Source organism: Schistocerca americana, chromosome 2 (genome assembly GCF_021461395.2).
Source record: "Schistocerca americana isolate TAMUIC-IGC-003095 chromosome 2, iqSchAmer2.1, whole genome shotgun sequence".
NCBI lineage: Eukaryota > Metazoa > Arthropoda > Insecta > Orthoptera > Acrididae > Schistocerca > Schistocerca americana.
The window spans coordinates 279,191,382-279,214,290 of record NC_060120.1 but is presented as its reverse complement, the minus strand read 5'-3'; the positions used below and the strand labels follow the sequence as shown (position 1 = coordinate 279,214,290).

The window sequence follows — 22,909 nt, the reverse complement described above, 5'->3', positions numbered from 1 at the left end:
AAACTCAATCCAGTTTAAATGTTCAAGTTCTTGTTTATGCATATACAAACTGCCCAATGCCTTCACTATATGGTGAGCAGTTGTCTTTAGTGCCTTTGTCTGTATTCCACCCTTAATTTCCCATTTTCATATTAAAGTAGTTGATCAGTTGGATAATTTGACCACATATAAACCTTTATAGAGAAACTGTTCATTATTCTGACGAGCATTAACATGCAGGACTGTTCTAGAAAGCGGTGTGTGTTTTTGGAATGAAGTAACATCAGTCAAGGAAAAATCCAGGGTGGGATAACAACAATATTATGAAAAGGATAGATCACCATTCACCATATAGAGCATACGCTGAGTCGCAGAGAGGCACAAGTGAAAGATTGCTGTAAATTTAAGCTTTCAGCCAAAAGGCTTTCTTCTGAAGTAGAAAACATGCACACATTCACATAAGCACAAGCCACACACACACAACCAGTGGTTCCAGCCACTGTAGACTGCAACTATGCAGCAATATGGCATTTGTGGTGGAGAGTAAGGAGGAGCCACAGGCAGGGACAGTGAGAGGTAGCAATTTAAGGGTTGGGCAAAGCTGATGGGTTGTGACAGCATAGTGCTGCAAGGTGCAGTCTGGGGTTTGGGAGGGAAGGAGGGGGGAGGGAGGTGGGGGGGAGCTGCACCTAGCAGCACTATTCTGTCTCCAACATGTCTCTGCACACTCCCACAGGCAACACAGCATCTTTCCCCAACCCTTATCTTGCTGCCCCTCACCATCCCTACCTGTGTCTCCTCCTTACTCTCCTCCATGCATGCCATATTGCTGCTCCTATCAGGCATAGTTGTAGACCATAGTTCAGCCACAGCAGCCAGAGATGGTAGTCATATGTGTGCGAGTTGCGCTTTTGTGAATGTATGTGTGTTTCCAACTTCAGAAGAAGGCCTTTGAGCCAAAAGCTTAATGTATAGTAGTCTTTCCACCGTGCCCTCTGCAACTCAATGTCTTTTCTATATGGTGAGTATAAATCCATCCCTTTCATAATATTATTATATGTCATAGGAAAAAGGACAGATTCACGTGTCAAAGTAGGGATAGGATTTTTTTAATTAAAGAAGTAATAACATCTCAGTACATGGTCTGCTCCATGGATTTGAAGATAGCTGCAGTAAATATCATCATCATACCTCATACAAACACTCTCTCTCTCTCTCTCTCTCTCTCTCTCTCTCTCTGTGTGTGTGTGTGTGTGTGTGTGTGTGTGTGTGTGTGAGTGGTGCACACTGAGACAGCATCAAATTCAACCTGTATCTAAAAAGTCAGAATTGAGATCCAGAATAGTAAAAAAAAATATGCTACAAAGAAATATCCTATGGGAGTTCTAAATGAGGTGGTGCTCTTTGCATATTAGCCTTCCAAAATATGTGGGACTGAGACTTAACTGATACTGAAACATTACTCAGTAAAATATTTTCTACAGTCTACTCTAAATATGACAAAAGTGTTCTTATCAATGAAGTAGGCATGGATTTGCAAGGTGCAAAATCATCATATAAACCTCCTTTTATAACACTAATAAGATTTCCAATAAATGTCTTACAATGGGATATTCAAACACTTTGATTTGTGGAAGAATGAGCTAAACTTTGACTAGCAAGAACAACACAGAAACACATTTAGATAGCACAAACTACATGAAGGGGAAGGACAAGTTAGAAATATAAAACAAAGGGTATATACATGTAGAAGACTTCCCACCAAATTGAGGAAGCCCACAACATGAAACTTCCCAATTCACCCATTGTTGTTTAATTGAAAGATTCTAGCTGTGACTTCAATAGCACTTAGAAACTAATTTTGCTACTGTTACAGTGTTTAATTCTTATGAAAGGTTTTCTGCGAAGTTATAATACAGAATTGTAATTTGCCAATTTTTGCAACAGCCTGAATTTTGTGCATATAAGAACATTCCTGGCAGCACATACACTGTTGCCAGTTTTCAAATGTGGAGCACTAACAGCTGCAGGCAAAAACAGTAGCACTGTACACAGCTGTGTCAACAATGACATTTTGCCATAGAGATGGTTACAAATTCGCTAACGTTATTGGTTGAGGTAAGCCCACAAAGTTGTTGTGCACAGTCCACTGCAACTGACAGGGAACAACTTATGCTGACTCAACCATAGTTTATCCACAAAATTTGAAACTTCTTGGCAGATTGAAACTATGCCCTCAAAACTTCACTCTGTCATACCTCTTTACCTTGATTCCAAAGAGGTGCTGGCAGAAGTAAAGCTCTGAGGATGGATCTTGAGTCACCCTAGGATAGCTCAGTCGGTAGAACACCTGTCCATGAAAGACAAAGTTCTCTGGATTTGAGTCTCAGTCCAGTATATAGTTTTAATCTGCCAGGAAGTTTCAAATCGGCATTCTTTATGATGCAGAGTCAAAATTCAATCTCTATCACAAAGACATTTGATGATTTCATTGGATTCATGTCAGAGCTTTGAGCATTTTCTTCCAACTACAGTAACAAAAACAAAGTAGGAGAAGCTATTAATAGCGGTAGTGCTACTAATTTAAATATGATGTTATTGTATATGTATATGAAATTTAACCACACAGCTATGCACTTGTTTTACATATAGGTTTCAAAGCATTACAGCTTCATTCCCAACACAAAAAATTCATCTGCGATTGTACAAGGTGAGTAAACAGACAACATTACTGATAAATTCCACTGAAAAATGTGAAAACAATACAAGTGAACTGAAAAACAGCAAAAGCTGATTTGTGTGTACATGAAACAACAGTGATGAAAAGTTACAAACTTCTGTAGTGAGACACATTAGTAGGCGAACCTCATGGCAATACTGAGTGGCAAGTAAATATCCTATAGACCATCACAAATGATTAAGATCAGAGATAAAACTGCATATTAATTTCAAGATTTCTTTAAATGTTTGAGTAGTTCAAGGGATAAATGAGATACATACATAGTAAGTAATGAGAGTAATTGGTTAGGGATATTTTTTCAAGTGTAGACACAATATATTATATTTCTGTTAACACCCAATGCATTTAGGAGCTAAAACTGAATTTTTAATGAATGTGATGATGTTTTTGAGTGCTGCATCTGCTTCAGGTCATCACCTAGACATAAATAAACAACACAGTTTGTAATTTCATGAGGAAAGCATCTTAGACAAGATTAACCAACAAATGAAGTATTATTAGTGGTTACCTGCATTTAACCAAAAAATCTTCATCTTCTGCATTGGTAAAAAACTTCCTCACTTGAATTTATATGTAAAATGATTTAATATGTATCAGAACACTACAATTTTCAAACAATGCATATTAATTTGCGATTCAAGAATTTATTAATGTAGCAAATGATGTATTATTTTTGTTTGTTTGAACAGATGAAATAAAATAAAATAAAATTACACAAATTAGTGTAAGTTAAAAGTATTTATGCTTCACTGAAATTAACTGAGTTAAAATACTTCCAGTATCTTACACATCCCTTTTCATCAAGTGTTATAATTATAAACATCTGAAAAATTCTCAGGTTTGCCACAGATAGCAGTCTTTCATAAAACACCTCATCTTTCTGCAATAGTGGTGTTTATTTATGACGTATGTTTAATCATTTCCACAAAATGCATTGTGTCTTCAATGGATGCTATGAAATAGTGTACAGTTCTGTTTGACCTAACATTTTACACAAATAAAGTAGTACATACTGTTATATTAAATTGGTGCATTAGTCTATAGCAGTTTTGTTTTGCATGTTGGTATTTTGGTTGTTATGGGTTTATTTACTGACTGTCATTTTTTATTTGTAGTTCACTGTTGCTATCTGAGTTTACATATTGTCATTTTGTAACCTGGAAATAGCTAGTGGAGCTTTGGACACTAGAAAATGGAAGCCAAGTGGAGCAATATGAACATTCTGACATATTCTCCTGTTTTAGTTCAACAGAGGGGTTAACAGCAGCACAGGCACCAAGAAACATTTGTGCTGAGTATGGGGATAATGTCATTGGACACAGCATGACCAGAAAATGGCTTTCTCATTTTAAGGAGGATCGTTCTGACATTAGTGACTCTCCGCATTCAGGATGACCATTTGTTGATGAAGATCATTTAAACTCTTAACCCACAATGATAGACATCAGTGTACTTGAGAACTGGTAAATGTGATGAACTGTGATCATGCCACCATTGCACTAATTTGCACCTAATGGGGAAGGTTCAAAAATGAGTTGTATGGGTACTGCAAGCTCTAAGCCATATCCAAAAAAATTTATGGGTGGCCCTATGAGGTCTCTGCATGCTCATCATCAACTGGCTCATGAACAACACTGAGTATTCCTATCCTGTGTCATTACTGATGACAAGAAATGGTGCTTTATGCTAACATAAGGATAAGAAAGGAATGGTTAGCCCAAAAAAAGCACCAATTCCCGATACAAAAACCCGAAAGTATTAATAAAACAATAATATTATGCATGTGGTGGAACAGCACTGGTGTGGTGCACTACAAACTGCTTCCTCAAAGTGTAACCATCACTACTGCCATTTATCGTCAACTACTGAGATGTCTCGTAGATGCAATCTACGAAAAATGACCGAAGACTGCACTCCATGATAATGCCTCCCCACATTCTTCTAGACTGACAAAAACCACTATCACAATAGCTGGTGTGGGAATTCATTCCACATCCATCTTATTCACCTGTTCTTTTGCCCTCAGATTTTCACCTTTTCGGCTCTCCATTCAACAACCTTCAAGGAACTATCTTTCCCTATGAAAATGCACTCCAAACATGGCTTGAAGAGTTCCTCGCCTAAAAGGCATGTGATTTCTACAGTCGGAGAATCGAAAAGTTACCCCAGCATTGGAAGAGTATTGTAAGTAGTGAAAGAGAATTTATTACTGATGACTAAAGTCTCTATTATGTGTAACTGTTGTGTTTATTAAACACTTATCGAAAAATGCTATTAACTTATGCATCAACCAAATAATTTTCTTGCCTTGATGCCAGTGCTTCCTTCCAAGTGGTCACAGGTTGAAAGATGTATTTCCACTTCATGTATGAAATTTTGGCACATATTTTCATTGAAATTGCCAGTTTCTTTTCCTTTCCAAACTCTGATCCATGTTACATGTTCACTGATGTTCAAGTAATCAATAAACAAGATCATCATGTTAGCTGTAATAGTTATGAAGGAAGAACTGTTTACTTCCTTGGTTTCTGTTTCCTTGTCTGTATGCAGCAGCGCTGTTAGTCTCCTGCCTACAATTTTTTGTTCTTTTCCTTCCTCCCTGTGTTTACTGTGTATGGGCATTGAGGCTCTCTGGTGGAGACAGGTGACAGGATGGGGCTCTTGCAACTCGAACATCCCTGAGACCTTTATTTACTTTGCAGAAGTTCATTATAGAGGACCCGTGCCTATAGGCACTGAGTGGTGGGTACTGAATCAAAGGATCATATGGCATGACACAGGGACAAGGTGTAGCCAGCAATTGCTAAGTCTGGCTCACCTCATCAGTGAGGCAACTTGGCAACACATGCATTTGTTGGCTGATTGTGCTGGCTCAGCTGTAGGCAAGGCAGCTCAGATAAGCTAAGACACAGACAAGGCTGGCTGGTGGATAGCCCCAGTGTGTGGCAGTGGAGGCATCTGGGTGTGAACCCCAAAACTCAGTCTGGCTGGTGGCACCTAGCATTACCACACACCTAGTGGTTCAGTGGCTGAGAGGGCCTAAGTTTAAGCCTTGGCCCATTAGTGATAGGACTGGAACCCCAGGCAGGTGAACCTGCCAAGATGGTGGTACAGCCATGATAGCCTCACAGTGGAACCCCACACTGCAGTAGACACCATCTCAATGACTAACTGAATCCGTGCCTAGCCTGGCCAGATACCCAGCACTTGCATGTGACAGGGCAGTCTTGTTGCTGACTGGTTGCCTCAAGTTTGCCACAGTAACACGTGCCATGGGAACTGCACCGGTCATTAGCTGGACAGTCATGTTGTGACACCTAGATGGAGGGTGTGGCAAAATGTTGCACCACTGGGTTACGGCAAGTAACATGATTACAGCAGCAGGTCCTTGCCTTGGCTCACAGAACTACAAATGTTTCTATTTGTTGTAAATTTATTGTTCAGTTTTTTAGTATCATTACCTAGGTATCCAATATTTGTAAAAATGTGCTGGAGTGCTGCTTGGTTTTGTGGATGCGGGTGAGTTGAGGTTTGGTGTACGATTGCATCAGAACTGTGAACTTTCAATATATTTCAAATAATGGAACTGCATCTTTTATCCTGTAGCCAAATTAGAGAAAGCAAATACACCATCAGGATAGGGGAAAAAAAGAGTGTAAGTGTCATTTTAATCATGTAAAAAATTAGGACAAGAACTGTGTACCATGCCAGCACATACACTGAAGCCACCTGTCATACATAGGAAAAATGCAAAATGTATCTAGGTAACTAACACCCCTGCAATGCAACAAGAACATGCTACTTTACAAATATTTACAAAGCTAAAACCTGCTGGAAGATCAAAACTGTGTGCAGGACCCAGTCTGACACAAAGTTTTAATCTGCCAAGAGGTTTCAAAACAATGCACATTTTGCTATAGAGTGAAAGAATCAAGCAGGAGTATTTATGTAGAGCTTGCGGTAAATGGCTATTCCAATGAGTTTGTTATAAATGGCAGACTTTCTAGAATTTTTTAAACCTAAGTAGGCACATCTAATGTACATCTACACAAATATCCTGCAAACCATTTATGGTGTGTGGTGGAGGGTATTTTGTACCACTACTAGTAGCTTCCTTTTCTGTTCCATTCACAAACAGAGCAAGGGAAAATCAACTGCCTACACATCTCGATATCAGCCCTAACTCCTCTTATCTTTATGGTCCTTATCTGAAATATAGTTGGCTGCAGTATAATTGTTTTGCAGTCAGTTTCAAGTGTTAGTTCTCCAAAAGAATGTTGTCTTCCCTCAGGGATTCCCCTAGAGTTCACGTAGCATCTACATAATACTTGCGTCCTGACTGAAGCTACCAACAACAAATCTACTAGCGCACCTATGAACGGCTTTGATGTCTTCCTTTAATCCAACCTGGTGGAGATCCCAAACACTCGAGTAATACTCAAGAATGGGTTGCACTAATGTTCTATGAGGGAGGTTTGATACGTCTGATAAATTTCCACGAAGGAATGGAACATTTCTGTTGCACCTTCATGGTTGGCAAGCTTAATCATGATTATTCCCAGATTTGTATAAAGAATTTCAACAATGTACAGTGTACAGTTCATTGATGACAGCCATCTGAATTGATCAGTGAGTCATCTGGCGATCGAAAATGGAGAAAATGGAGTTTTGTGCTGTTATTAAACATTTTCATTTGAATGATTGGACTGTCACACAAGTCAAAACAGAACTGGATGAAGTTGACATGGAGTCTGCACCATCATTGAAGACCTTTGGATAAATGAATTTAAACTTGGTCAGACAAGTACCAAAGGTGAAGCATCCTCCAGTTGTCTGTTGGAGGTCACCACAAAAGAAACCATTGACAAAATCCATAATATGGTAATGCAAGACCGCTGAATAAAAGTTAGTATTCTGGCCTGAGCTCCTGGAGCTGGCATTCATGTGTGCGTGAGGTGTGCTTGCTCGTGTGTATGAATAGTTTCTCTTTTATTGATGAAGGCTGTGGCCGAAAGCTCTGTATAAGTGTCTTTTAACAGTGCCTGCCTGCAATTTAATGTGTCTTCTTTATGGTAAGCAGCAATCTATCTTTTCCCATATTCTTGATAAAAAGTTTGTGAGCTTGCAGGACTGTAGGCATCTCAATTGAGGGAGAGCATAATATCCTGCACAGAGAAATGGCTACGAAGAAGCTCTAAGATAGGTGGGGACCACTATCGCTTACAATGACCAAAAGTGCATCCAGCAACACATTTCAACAGTGTCTGGCAAAGTTTAATCACAATCAACAAGACATTTTGCACTGATTTGTGACAGATGATGAAACTTGGATACATTATTACACATTGGAGTCAAAATGGCAGTCTGAACAATGGACAAAAGCTGATGAAAGTGCATCAAAGAAGGCAAAGACCATTCTGTCAGCTGGTAATGTGACAGTCACTGTTTTTGAAAGTTCCAAGGAATAAACCTCATAGATTACTTGGAAAAAGGCAGAACCATAACTGGACCCTATTATGCTTCATTGTTGGAATGTCTGAAATCTGCATTGGCTGAGAAAAAACCTAGCTCGGCATGTGAAAAAGTGCTCTTTCACCAGGATAATGCACCATACCACACATCAGTGATAATGATGTCAGTGCATGAGCTGGGTTTTGAATTATTTCCTCACCCATCATATTCACCAGATTTAGACCCAAGTTATTTCTTTCTGTTACCAAACTTGAAACTTTGGCTTATTGGGATGAAATTTTCATCAAATGAGGAAGTGATAGCTGCATTCAAATAGTATTTTGCAAGGTTTTACACAAACTGTTTTTCAGATGGGATGAAAAAGGTTGAGGATCACTGGACCAGATGTATATCCCTCAAAGGTGACTACATAGAAATTAAGGTGAGCCGCTTAAAAAAATATATAAATAAATAAAACTTTTTTTCTTGCTTTCTACCAGACCTACCAAACCACCGCATGCATGCATGCAGTCTCCTCTACAGATGAACCACACATCCCCAAAATTCTTATGACAAACTTAAGTCAACCATTCACCTTCCCTTCTACCATCCTTACCTGCCTTTCCATTTCACACTGCTTTGCAAGGTAATGTGCAGATATTTAATGAATATGACTGTATGAAACAGCAAGCAGTACACCACAAATGCTGTATTCCAAAATTATTGGATTGTTTTTCCCACTCTTCTGCATTAACTAACATTTTTCTACATTTTGAGGAAGTTGTCATCCATTACATCAACTAGAAATTTGCATTGATGAGAAACTGAATTGGAAAAACACATCAATGATCTGCTGAAATGGTTAGGTTCAGCTACTTACGCTGTTAGGTCTATTGCAAATTTTGATGATAAATATATCAGTAAATTAGCCTACTATGCCTATTTTCATTCACTGCTTTCATATGGCATCATAATTTGGGGCAATTCATTATTAAGAGAGAAAGTATTCATTGCACTAAAGTGTGTAACCAGAATAATAGCTGAAGCCCTCCCAAGATCACCTTGCAGACATTTATTTAAGGAACTCGGGATATTCACCGTACCTTCGCAATACATATATCCTCTTATGAAATTTGTCATTAATAACCAATCCCAATTCAAAAATAACAGTGTACTGTATAGCTACAACACTAGAACTTCACTATTCTGGATTAAATCTCACTCTGGCACAGAAAGGGGTGAATTATGCTGCCACAAAAATCTTTGGTCATTTGCCAAATAGTATTAAAAGTCTGACAGATAGCCAACCAACATTTAAAATCAAATTAAAAGAATTTCTGAATGACAACCCCTTCAACTCATCAGATGAATTCTTAGATATGAAGTAGTACCTGTAAATAAATAACTAAATAATAAAAGAAAATAAGATAAAAAATTTAATTAATTATTTTGTGTAAAGAAAACGTAAGTTAAAAGTGACACGTTCCACGAATGACAACCCCTTCAACTCATCAGATGAATTCTTAGATATGAAGTAGTAACTGTAAATAAATAACTAAATAATAAAAGAAAATAAGATAAAAAATTTAATTAATTATTATGTGCAAAGAAAACTTAAGTTAAAAGTGACACGTTCCACATCATTACAAAATGTCATATTCATGATCTATGGAACAAGGATTAATGTATGTATGTATGTTTAAGTCATCTTGTATCCCCCTACATTTGCTCAATGATGACACCGTCCCATGCATCACAGTAAACAGCCTCTGATTGCTGCTCACCCTGTCAATTAGATCATTTATGTACGTATAAAATAAGAGCACTCCCATCAATTCCCTAGAGCAATCCTGATGATAGCCTTGTCTCAATTGAACACTTGCTATTAAGGACAATGTACTGGGTTATATTATTTAACAAGTCTTCAACTGTGTCAAGCACTTTCCAGAAATCTAGGAGTATGGACCCTGCCTGTTGCCCTTCCTCCTTGGTTCACAGGATGTCACGTGAGAAATCAGCAAACTGAGTTTTGCATGAATCACTTTCAAAATCGAAGTTCATTTGTGACGAGAAGCTTTTCTGTCTCAACGAAATTTATTATATTCCAACTGAGAATATGTTCAAGAATTCTGCAGCTCACTGATGTTAAGGATGTTGGTCTATAATTTTACGGGTCTGTTCTTTTACCCTTCTTATATACAGGAGACACCTGAGCTTTTTTCCAGTCACTTGGGGCTTGGCACTGGGCAAGAGACAATAAATGCAAGCTAAATAAGGGGCCAAGCACTGGAGTACTCTCCGTAAAACCAAAGAAATTCCATCTCAACAGGGCAGCTTATTAGTTTTCAACTCTTTAAGTTGCTTCTCTATGCCAGGGATGACTAATATTATGTCCTCCATATAGCGAGTCTGTACAATGATCAAGTGATGGTATGTTTATATGAACCACCTGTGTGAACAATTTCGTAAATGTGAAATTTAAAACTTCAGCTTTACTTTTGCTATATTCTACTGCCACATCAGACTGGTCAACAAGTGACTGGATAGAAGCCTTAGACCCATTAACCAATTCCATGTAGGATTAGAATCTTCTCGGGTTCTCTGCCAGATCTTCCACTTACTTGGCATATAATACCCCAGGGAACGATTTACAATCTATTTATACTTCGTCCCTAATTCCTCTATGTCCTTCATACTGGAACAAAATGATCTCAATCCACTTTCAAAGTGAAATGCTATACAACTGCGTATCTCCTCTTTCTAGAAAAAATGCTCTCCTATGCTTCTTGTTGGATTTTTTAACTTTAGTAACCACTGTTGCTATGATGACAAGATGATCACAAATGCCTGTCTCAATACTGATACCACTGATAAGGTCAGACCTGTTGGAAGCTACAAGGTCTGAAATATTTCCAGAGGGTATGGGCTGCCAAACCAGCTGCTCCAAGGAGCTTTAGGAAAAGTGCTCAAAATTACTTCACAAGACTGCCTGTCTGTACCACCTGCAGTGAATCCATAAATGTCACATTCTATACACAGTAGGTTAAAGTCACCTCTAACTAATACTGCATGATTGGAGTATTTCTGCACTGCTGAATGTAGACTTTCTCTGAACACTTCCAAAACTGCCACAGTGGAATTGGTTGGCCCGTAAAAACATCTAACAACTAATTTGATTTCTCCTAGACCTGTTACGCGCATCCAGATAACTTCCCAGCAGCCTAAATTTTGACCTTGACAGACACAACATTCTTGTCAGCTGCAATGAATGCTGTTTGTCATGTGGCACCTAATCTGTCTTTTTGACATACTTTCCATGACGTGCAAAATATTTCAGAGATTTCTACTTTGGGTTTCAGCCAGCTCTCGGTTGCAAGAATAATTTGAGTGTGAGTTAGTTAGTTATTTATTTAGTTATATGTTCCATACATCATTTCCACAATTATTTTATCGAAATAATGTGGAAATACTCAGTTTGCAGGTTATGAATATGGGATTAATATAACTTAATAAACACACTATTACTATTAGTCCTACTCATGCAAATACGCTTAAAAACAAGGATGTTTTTATCTGGCTACCAATTTTTAATTAGAAATTCATCAATGGATTAGAAGAAATTGTCCAGGAAAAATGACCTTAGGTTAGATTTAAAACTTGCTTCACTACCTGTCAGACATTTTGTGTTATTGGGCAAAGGATCAAAAATTCTTTTTGCTGCATACTGAACTGCTCTCTGAGTCACTGACAGCTTTGACAATGGATAATAAAAGAAATTTTTCCCTACAGTTCTGTACGTAAGTACATCACTTTTCTTCTCATACTGTGATGGATTGTTTATGACAAATTTGATTAACAAAAACATGTATTGTGATGGCCTTGCTCCTTGAAGAGGTGCCTACATGATGTCTGTGGGTGACCACCACATATTATTCTTACTGTTCACTTTTGTGCAATCAGTACTTTCTTTCTATGTGATGAGTTGCCCCAGAAAATTACTCTGTATGACATTATTGATTGGAAATATGCAAACTCTGTGTGGAGGTTGAAACGTTTCATTCCAAGATCAGCAATTATACAAAGAGCAAAAGCAGCTGAACTTAATTGTTTGAGAAGCTCATTAGTATGCATCTTCCAATTCAAGTTTTCATCAATATGTACACCCACAAATTTGGTGCATTCTACCCCACTTACTGACTCCTGCACATGTGCAACATCAATTGTTGGTAAGACTCTATTTGTTGTAAAGACCTGAATGTAGAGTCAATATATTTAGGGTAAACAGCAACTTCGGCCGTAAATATTGATCGTAAATATTGATTTTTTTTTTTTTTTTTTTTTCCAGTCACTGTGTGATAGTCTTCAGTGCAAATTATTCGAATCTTGTAGGCCCTACTATGATTATTACTTGCATCAGATACCTTCACTTACTTTTATTTCATACAATAATTTTTAAATTTACAGAAAAGCCTATCTTGTAACCTTAGCAGTTAACCATAGCAGTTGCTAATACAAAGTATTGTACGAGTCCATTGGGAAAACAAGCTACACTTAAGTTGTCTCCTTAGTGGTTAAGGTTACAAGATAGGTTCTTCTGCAAATTTAAAAATTATCGTACGTAGTAAAAGTTAAGATATCTGTTGGAAGCAATCATAAAAGTACATTTTACTCTTCATAGAAAATATTGTGCTATTATGATATGGGCCTACAAGATTCAAATAATTTGCACTGAAGATGGTCACACAGTGATTTAAATCAATCTGTAAAATAAAGTATTCCAATATTTATGACCCATGCCCCCGTTTATCCAAAATATACTGACAACAATAGGTCGTGATGCACATGGTTCCCACTGGAATTAGACAGCATGAATGTAGAGTGTTTTTTCAACATCTGAGGAGAATCCATTTTCAGGGAAACACTTCATAATTCTTTGTAAAATATTGTTTACTATCTCTTTTGTTGCTTTCTCTCTAATGGGATTTATTATATCACTAGTATTGTCTGCAAAAAGTACCAATTTTGCTTGTTGAATGTGAAGTGGGAGGTCGTTCACATATATTAAGAACAGCAGTGGACCCGAAATTGAACCCTGTAGGACTCCATTTGTGATTTTACCCCAGTTACTAAAATTTTCTACATTTCAGACATTGTCTGGCGTATTCAGCATAACATTTTGCATTCTGAATTTTTCTATGAGAACATCATGATCTACACAATCGAAGGCCTTTGAGAGATCACAAAAAATACCAAGAGGTTATACATTACTATTTGAGGGTTGTACTATTTGATTAAGAAATATATAAACAGCATTCTCAGTCGAGCAGCCTTTCTGGAATTCCAACAGTGATACACAAAGTAAGTTGTTTCCACTTAAAGTGTGCAACTACTCTTGAGTACACTACTTTTTCGAATATATTGAAAAAAAAAAAAAGATATCAGTGACGAAACTTTCTTATGAAGAGGTTTAATAATTGCATATTTTACCCTTTGTGGAAAAATTCCCTTTGCCAGTGATGCATTGCATATACCACTGATGCTATATTAGAAAGTGATTGTTAAAACTACTTGCAACGTATGAATTATCAGTCACAATGCTGCCATTTAGTTTATTTGTTATGGAGCCTTGTACTCTGACTGGCTGTCCTATCTTCCATTTGACAATGTCCCATATAGTTTTAATTTTATTATCTGCATTATTTATTTCTGTCAGAACACAAAGACTTCTGCACATTTTAATGACTTTCCTTAAAATACTACAATATTTTCTGTAGTATGCAAGTAATGTCTGATTCTGACTTATTCTAGCCTTTACATAAATTTCCTTCTTCCTCTTACATGAGATTTTAATTTACTTAGTTATCAATGGCTATATCTTACCTGTTTCTTTTAATGGATCTTTTGGATAATTTTCTAGGAAAGCAACTTTCAAATACTGACATAAATTCACTGTGGAAAAAATTGAATTTGACATTAGCAACTCTTTCTACATATACATCATCCCACACCACCCCTTTTAGCTCACGCTTAAAACAATGTATCCTGTTTTCTTCAAGTAGCTTCACTGCTTTGTATGAACCTGCCTCTGGGTTCTAAGGCGCTGTACTGTTTACTTCCATTAATTGTGCATCATGATAAGAGTCCATTAGCAGCTGGGTACAAATTAGTTGTTTCAGCCCAAGCATCATTCATGAAAATGATATCAATAGGTGTCCTAATATTTTGCTGCACACAAGTTGGAAAACTGACTACTGCAATAAATACATTGAAACTCCCAATCATTGATTCTAGTTAATTTCTCCTCTCAACATCTTTTAAGAAGTCTAACCTGAAATCTCCACAAACTACTAATTGTTTCTTTTTGTCTGACAGGCAGCTCAATTACGCATCTATATTTTTCATAAATAAATGTAAGTTTCCTAGAGTGGATCTGTAGATTGTTACAATTATCGGAGAAGTATTTTACTTCTTGGTTCTGATCAACACAAAAACTATTTGTTTTGATATTTTTAACTTTGTGTCCAACTTTTACGTATGTTGCAGCTCCTCCTTCTTCCAGGTTGACTCTCCATGAAGATGATGCAAGTGTATAATCCCTGATATTTAGCCTCTACATCCCTGTGGTTATGAGGTGTTCAGAGAGGCACAGAAAATCTATCCATTCAAAATTTTCCTCATCTTCTAGGCAACAAATAAGCTCACCTACCTTTTTTCCCAACCCTCTAATGTTCTGATGAAACAAATGAATTTTATTTTTCTGGAAACAGTTACACTTATTGTAGTCTTGTACTGCTGTAATTTCTTTCAATATTCTCTGTCTTTAATGTGACACTAACCTGAAAAAATGTGCCCTTTGATTCCAGTAATCACATGGATTTTGTATTGTGTGCTTATAGTCCGCCTTACACCTTCTGCAAGCTGTTCAGTTAATCTTCACTTCCCCCTCGTATTTAGATGCAGGTCATGATTAGTCCATCAACCTCTCCCAATCGTGGCAACAGTCATGATGCAGATATGAGACTTTGTTTCAGTCAAAACCAATTTGCTCAACTCTTTGTTTCATGGCTAACAGCAGTGTTAACCCAGGGCTGGTCATGTGGCTGCAAAACTTTGACAAATCCCACATGAATGTGTCCTGTTGCTGCTCTTCTTTTAACATTACACTGTAATTTGTTAGCCAGGCTGTTTCCTGCTCCTCCGACAATAAGACCCTCATCCTCACCACCAAAATCTCTACACAAGGCTCCTATGTTCTCCATCACCTGACAGCTTTCTGGAGGCCAGTAAATTCAGGAATTTTATTACTAATAATCTGACAATTTACTGTCAAAATTTTGACAAAGTGGCTTTAATTTGTACATGCTCTGATTTTGTTCTCTGTGTAATGAGTGGTGAGCATTCATCAGAGGATATCAAGCTACCATGTAACCTAGAAAAAACCCTATGTGCAATTCAAGTACGATGCTACCCAAGGAGCAGTTTCCTTCACGTAGTGCACCTCTGACCTATCAGGGGGAGTGCTGCAATTCTCTACTCCATAATGCTGGTCCAGTAATCTGCAGCCAAAACTGTCACAGAATTGATGGGGCCTTTGACTGACACTCTCCACTTGGCTCCAAAACAAAGGACCCCCAATCAGTTTGTGAATAATGTTGCAAATTGTGAGCTCTGCTTGCACCCAATGTGCAAGGACAGCAGTCTTCACCACTTCCACCAGCCACCAGTGTGAACTGAGGACCCTCAGAAAACAAGTGACAGACATCACTGGTACTGACATGAACTACCAAGTTGCAGATGACTGAACACTGGCACTCTCGACAGCTACAGGCAGGGCCTCCTCCACTACTCGAATGAGGCCCCCTCGCAAACATAAGGACTGCACATTGGATTTTTCATCAGCTCTGATTGCTATTTCCCTAAGGGGTTCCATAATGCACCTAATGTTGGCGCTCCCAGAAAGTAGCAAATGTCTCCCTCCTCCCCCTTCATGTGCCTGCTCAGACCCTGCTGAAGATGTGGCCCTCTGTTCACTCACAGGGAGGATGGGTTTATTCAGTTGAATAACCTGAAATAATTAAAACGTTTACTAAAAATTTTGTGCATTAACTTGATTTAAATGTCAATATGTTTTGTGAAAAAATTCTGCATAGATTTTTATTACTAGTTTTAACGGATAATCTGCCCATCTACAGTAAAATTTAAAAAAAAAAAAAAAAAAAAAAAAAAAAACTGTGGCATACAGAGTGGAACTTGACAGTTAGAATATCACCAAACTGTTTCTTTTAGTGGAGTTTTTCCCCTAAGCAATTTGGTCTTTTCTTTGTACAGTCTGCACACTGAGGGGTGGGTCTTCTTTTATGCAGAAGAAATTCTGTCAGAAAAATGCTTTTCTAAAAGTCTGTTGTTAGGCACATTTTGAGGAGAAGCAGTATGTTGTTGTATATCCCCTTTCCTTGTAAACTGAAAATTTGTCAAATGTAAGCCTTTGTCATTATCATCTGAAAAAAACTGAAAATATCAAAAGACTACTGCAACTATCTACTTCTACCACACACTCATTTTCTACTTTGAATTCAGACAATGCTGGTTGCTCATCTGTTGTATTCCATCTAAATTTAGATTTCACAGGAGTGGAACATCTTCTCTAACATGGTGGCTCTACAGATAGGAGTACATTTGAAATACTAGTTAGTTATTAAGAAGTATATTATCCACTGCTGAAGATAGAATTTTGACTGAAAACAGACTGTAAATATAAGTAACACAGCTGAGTAAGCAAATAACATTATGGAAAGCAATGGGATGGTAACATTGAAATAATGTTGTTTTCCCACCAGAATCTGATTCAGAAGCAACATCACATGAAAGTAAAACGTTTCATGTTATGGGTCTAGACGGGTCAATTGAGCCTGACTGAAGGATAGCATGGTACGGGTGGGGGGAGGGAAGAGTCTTGGCTGTCTCATCATGCATCTGTCTAGTCCCTGCATGCTCTGCTGGACAGAGCTCTTCCTCACTCCCACCTGTACCTTGCTATCCTTCCCCCTTTCTCGCCTCACTCCAAATTGCTCCTTTCATTCAACATGACAGTTGCATTCCCATCCGAGCTGATAAAGATGTCAGTTATATGTGTGTGAGGTGTGTCAGTTATATGTGTGTGAGGTATGCTTGCTTGTGTGAATGTGCCAGAGTTTTCTTTTATGAAGAAAGCTTTGGTTGAAAACTAAATGTGTAAAAGTCCTTTCCTTGTGCCTCTCTGCAACTCAGCATATCATCTTTATGGTGAGTAGCTATCTATAATATTCCTAATACTGTAAAACTAATTACCTACACATGGTATTTACAGTACTTAGTTTAAAGACAAATTACTACATACGGATTATCAAATGATTTCAAGTTCTCAATATGCGGTCGAACTCTCTCTCGTAATTTGTGGATTGTCATAATGGCTCCAGCCACTGGAGGGAAATTCATATCAGCGGGCACATACTTCCTCTGTGAGTACAGCATCTGATGTTCTTCAAAAAGTTCCTGCAACCAATTTTGTTTATTTACAAGGAAACTTTTTTTAACAAATCTCATGTATATGGCATACACAAAGGGGAACTCACCTGAACAGTGGCCATCTCTTCTCCTAACATTGTGAGAATGACAGAGTACTTTGGCTCAATTGCCGTCTTAACAATATCACGTTCAAGAAGGGTCCCAGCTATGTTGATAAACTGCAACATTACCCAGTAAATAATGCTATACCACCAATAATTTCTTAAAAATATGGCATACTAACATCAAAAGTACATTTGTTGAAAGAAGACCTTCAAAATCATGTTGCTAACAATAACAAATATGTGTGAAGATCTTATACTTTTTGGTTGATTTTATGTAAAATTTGAGTGCAATTAGCCTGCCCTATAGTTCACCATCCACAATTTTACAGGTGAAGTTTCTCACTGTTCCCTACACTCCTGCTGGTGTTCTCAAGATACCTGCTGCTTGAGTTTCTCGGTGGCAACTGCAGTTCAAGTATTAGACACAATATGGTGTTTAATAATATTCTGAGAACACTATACTTATTTTCACAAATATCACTGAAGGAAACATTGCAACCAGTCAAAATCTTTTTGTGGGTCCTTGCAACAGCATGTTTCTGTTACACAGGTTCAGTTGCAACATCATGAGGTGTAATTTGATTACACTATTCTTGATTTTGTGGATGCTGACAAATTTTATGGCAAATTATGTTTCAGATATCGTTCCCGTAACACAAGCTTACACATTTATATTATTATAATGTGCCTCATATTGGAAGGTGCCTCTTTGCAGAGCTAGAGAGAAAGTGAGATATGGAATCATGAGGGGATGAGTTTTGCTGAAGTGTGGCAATAGAAAGAAGGCGCTCTTCTTCCACACTACCAAGCCTTACAAAGAGTTGCTGCAGAGCAGGAAACAATGAGTACACATGCATCACCACTGAAAACATTGCTTCATCACTATCTGCAGGAGAGCATTTATCACCATCCAGCACTATTCACAGGAAGCCACCTTGAAAGATTAAATCTCACTGGCTCCTGGAGATAATATAGATTGGGGGTGCACTGAATGAAAATTTAATTCTGTCGAATTCTGTCGCATGGTATCACATTGTGGAGGAACTCTACCTATTCACAAAGAACATTATTAACCCCAAAAAAGTGTGGTAGAATTATTTGCACCATCAGTTCTCAAACCTCAAGCAGACCATTACAGAGTTCTTACTCAGCCAATCCTGTACATTAAGTCCCTCATAGTATTTTTGGTTAAAAATAAGGTCTCTTTCAAATGGAACTGTCATATTTGCTAAATAAAAACTAAATGGAAAAACAATTTGCATTTGGACAACACAAAGTAACGTGAAATGAGACAAGTATGTGGAATACGTTAATTCAAAGTTGGGTAAAGGTTGCTATGCCATAAGGCTACTGAAATGCCACATAAGTGAGCAGGTAATGTGAGTGCATATTCTGCATATTTACAATCATGTCTAAAATATATAATAACATTCTGGCTTACTCTACAGCAGATCAGAGTACCCTCAGAATACAAAAGAGAGTTATAAGTATCATTATTGGGAAAAGCATTAAATATTCATACAAGAATTTGCTTAAAAAATTGAAACATACCATGACCGCCCACTATGAACATCTTGGAAACATTACTAATTGACAAAAAACATTAAATTAATAAGGAAAGCAAGAAAAAATCTGATATTCACAATCGTTGCACAACACTGCAAAATAATCTCCATGTTACACCTACACATACACTACTGGCCATTAAAATTGCTACACCAAGAAGAAATGCAGATGATAAACGGGTATTCATTGGACAAATATATTATACTAGCACTGACATGTGATTACATTTTCACACAATTTGGGTGCATAGATCCTGAGAAATCAGTACCCAGAACAACCACCTCTGGCCGTAATAACGGCCTTGATACGCCTGGGCATTAAGTCAAACAGAGCTTCGATGGCATGTACAGGTACAGCTGCCCATGCAGCTTCAACACGATGCCACAGTTCATCAAGAGTAGTGACTGGCGTATTGTGACAAGCCAGTTACCCGGCCACCATTGACCAGACATTTTCAATTGGTGAGAGATCTGGAGAATGTGCTGGCCAGGGCAGCAGTCGAACATTTTCTGTATCCAGAAAGGCCCGTAGAGGACCTGCAACATGTGGTTGGGCATTATCCTGCTGAAAGGTAGCGATTTGCAGGTATCGAATGAAGGGTAGAGCCACAGGTCATAACACATCTGAAATGTAACATCCACTGTTCAAAGTGCCATCAATGCGTACATGAGGTGACCGAGACGTGTAACCAATGGCACCCCATACCATCACGCCGGAAGATACACCAGTATGGCGATGACAAATACATGCTTCCAATGTGCTTTCACCGTGATGTCGCCAAACATGGATGCAACCATCAAGATGCTGTAAACAGAACCTGGATTCATCTGAAAAAATGACATTTTGCCATTCATGCACCCAGGTTCGTCGTGGAGTACACCATCGCAGGCACTCCTGTCTATGATGCAGTGTCAAGGTCAACCGCAGCCATGGTCTCCGAGCTGATAGTCGATGCTGCTGCAAACGTCAAACTGTTCATGCAGATGGTTGTTGCCTTGCAAACGTCCCCGTCTGCTGACTCAGGGATCGAGACGTGGCTGCACGATCCGTTACAGCCATGCGGATGTCATCTTGACTGGTAGTGATACGAGGACGTTGGGATCCAGCATGGTGTTCATTCTGCTAACAGTCATTGGATCTCAAACAATGCTTTCAGCAATGTCTTGATACAATAAACCGCAGTCGCGATATGCTACAATCCGACCTTTATCAAAGTCGGAAACGTGATGGTACGCATTTCTCCTCCTTACACGAGGCATCACAACAACATTTCACCAGGCAACGCCCGTCAACTGCTGTTTGTGTATGAGAAATCGGTTGGAAATTTTCCTCATGTCAGCACGTTGTAGGTGTCGCCACCGGCACCAACCTTGTGTGAATGCTCTTAAAAGCTAATCATTTGCATATCACAGCATCTTCTTCCTGTCAGTTAAATTTTGCGTCTGTAGCACGTCATCCTCAAGGTGTAGCAATTTTTTAGGCCAGTAGTGTAAATATCCTATCACAAGGGGATTAAACTGTTCAGTAAAGAACCACTAAGAGTACATTTTGATTAAATGTAATAGCACTATATGTTTCAATATTTTAACAATTTATCAATAAATTTGAAACTCTAGTAGGTTTTTGTCAAATACTATTAACTTCAGAACAAAATAATGGAAGATCCAGATTGGAATATCAACAATATTACGAAAAGGATAGATTGCTGCGCACTATAAAGGCAACACATCAGCTTGCAGACAGCACAATGAAAAGACCGTTATACATTGAGCTTTCAGCCATAGCTACTTTCACACAAGCAGGCACACTTCACTCACGCATGATGGCTATCACTGGCCATTGCGGCCAGAATGCTGGCCTACTTTTGTGAATGTGTGAGTGTTTTCTTTTCTGACAAAGGCTTTGGTGGACAGCTCAGGCTTTGGTGGAAAGCTCAATGTTTAACAGGCTTTTCACTGTGCCTGTCTGCAACTCAACGTGTCATCTTTACTGGCTGTAGCAATCTGTGCTTTTCATAACAGTATTAATTTCAGAATGATTATTTTTGTTTACATATGCTTAGGCTTTCACAACATAAAATTACCAAAATTAAAGTACCTTGTAAATGCTCTCAAGATTGTAGCAATCATCAATGGCTTGACACAAAAGAGTAGCAAGTTTGCGATCAAAGTCCTCAATTTTCTCTCTGAAGACTGAATAATCTTTCACAAAACTTTTATCAGTGGGGTCAAATGGATTGTATGTAATGCTCCCAAATTGACCATATAAGTCACAAAAATCAGAGTAAATTTTTTGTACTTTTGGGCCAAGTACTCGCCCCTTCCCTCCTCCAATCTCAACTTTCTCCAGTTTAAAAAATTCAAGTGCTGTCACAAAGAACTCCTGAAACATATGAAGCAGATGCTTATGATATATCTTAACTTTCTACCTGTACTACACATTTAGCCACAATAAATACAGAAAAGTAAAACAATTACAAAGCCAATCAACATGAACACAGAACTTTAGAAGGCACTGTCTTATAGTGAGCTGCATCCTTTTGCCTTCTTTGAAATCAAAATGCATAGTCAAGTTGTCAGGAGCGAAACTACGCTTAAGGATGAAATCTGAGCCACAGTGCGACTTACCAACTTTCACATTAGGGGAGCATATTACAGAACTTAGTTAATAAGTTACTTGTAATGTCTAAAAGAATTTTGCACTGTACTGCAGTGATTAGTATTGATAACTAATATTGCTGAGGCCACAGATTCAATTTCTGGTACCTTGTACACAATTTTTTATGATTGTTTTTCCCAAAGATGAAATGTGTGGAGCAGCATTCACTACAGCTGCGGCCAGTTACAAAGCTATTCTTGGGTTTCATGCTTGAAATAGAACACTTCTTTGAACTATAGGATAAATTATTCAACTTTTTGTTTATGTCCTTATTCATCACTTTGAATCTCCTCTATACATAGTGTGTCTCTCTTTACCCGCTGTTTAAATTTTATTAATAAATGATTGGCACAGTAGTGGAGCTCAGTAAATGGCGTACACACTATAGGTATTAATCAGTATATTACTTTGGAAAGTACAGTTGTTATGTATGTTTTAAACAAGTTTGAACTCTCAGCTCTGATTACCACCTTATGATCTGCTAGCTAAGAAGAAAGGAAAAGACAAAAAATAGGAAGCAATGTCATGTATGCAGTAAAATAAGGAAACAAACACTAAATAATTGAAAGAATGAGAGAAAGAGAACATACACAGTTCAAAAAATACTGCAATAACATGAGAAAAACAAGCAAGATGAATGAAATACAAAGTAAACCAAAAATTAAACAGGAGTGATGAATCATTTAGAAATAAAATATAAAAATTTCACTGGTCTAATACTCAGATTTGATGTAAATACTGTAAGCATATATTTACCTTAATTAGCTTCAATCTGTCCATAAATTGATTTTCATATTCAAATACCAATTTTGTGTCAAAAGTCCAAGGAACTGGTTCATTATTTCCCTTAAAGTATGATGCTAGAGATGTGCGACATTCATCAAAGATATCACTGAAAATAAAAACA

General features: G+C 37.9%; 1 protein-coding gene across 1 annotated transcript in view; it reads right to left on the bottom strand.

The window, feature by feature from the left end:
• LOC124593960 (dynein beta chain, ciliary-like) overlaps positions 1–22,909 on the bottom strand; it is a 746,507-nt gene that overhangs the window by 572,910 nt on the left and 150,688 nt on the right. The window contains exons 9-12 of the mRNA XM_047132308.1: positions 22,759–22,894; positions 21,442–21,726; positions 17,782–17,892; positions 17,547–17,701 (exon numbers count right to left, since the gene is read on the bottom strand). Coding sequence (XP_046988264.1) covers positions 17,547–17,701; positions 17,782–17,892; positions 21,442–21,726; positions 22,759–22,894 — 687 coding nt within the window. The remainder of the gene's footprint in view (positions 1–17,546; positions 17,702–17,781; positions 17,893–21,441; positions 21,727–22,758; positions 22,895–22,909) is intronic.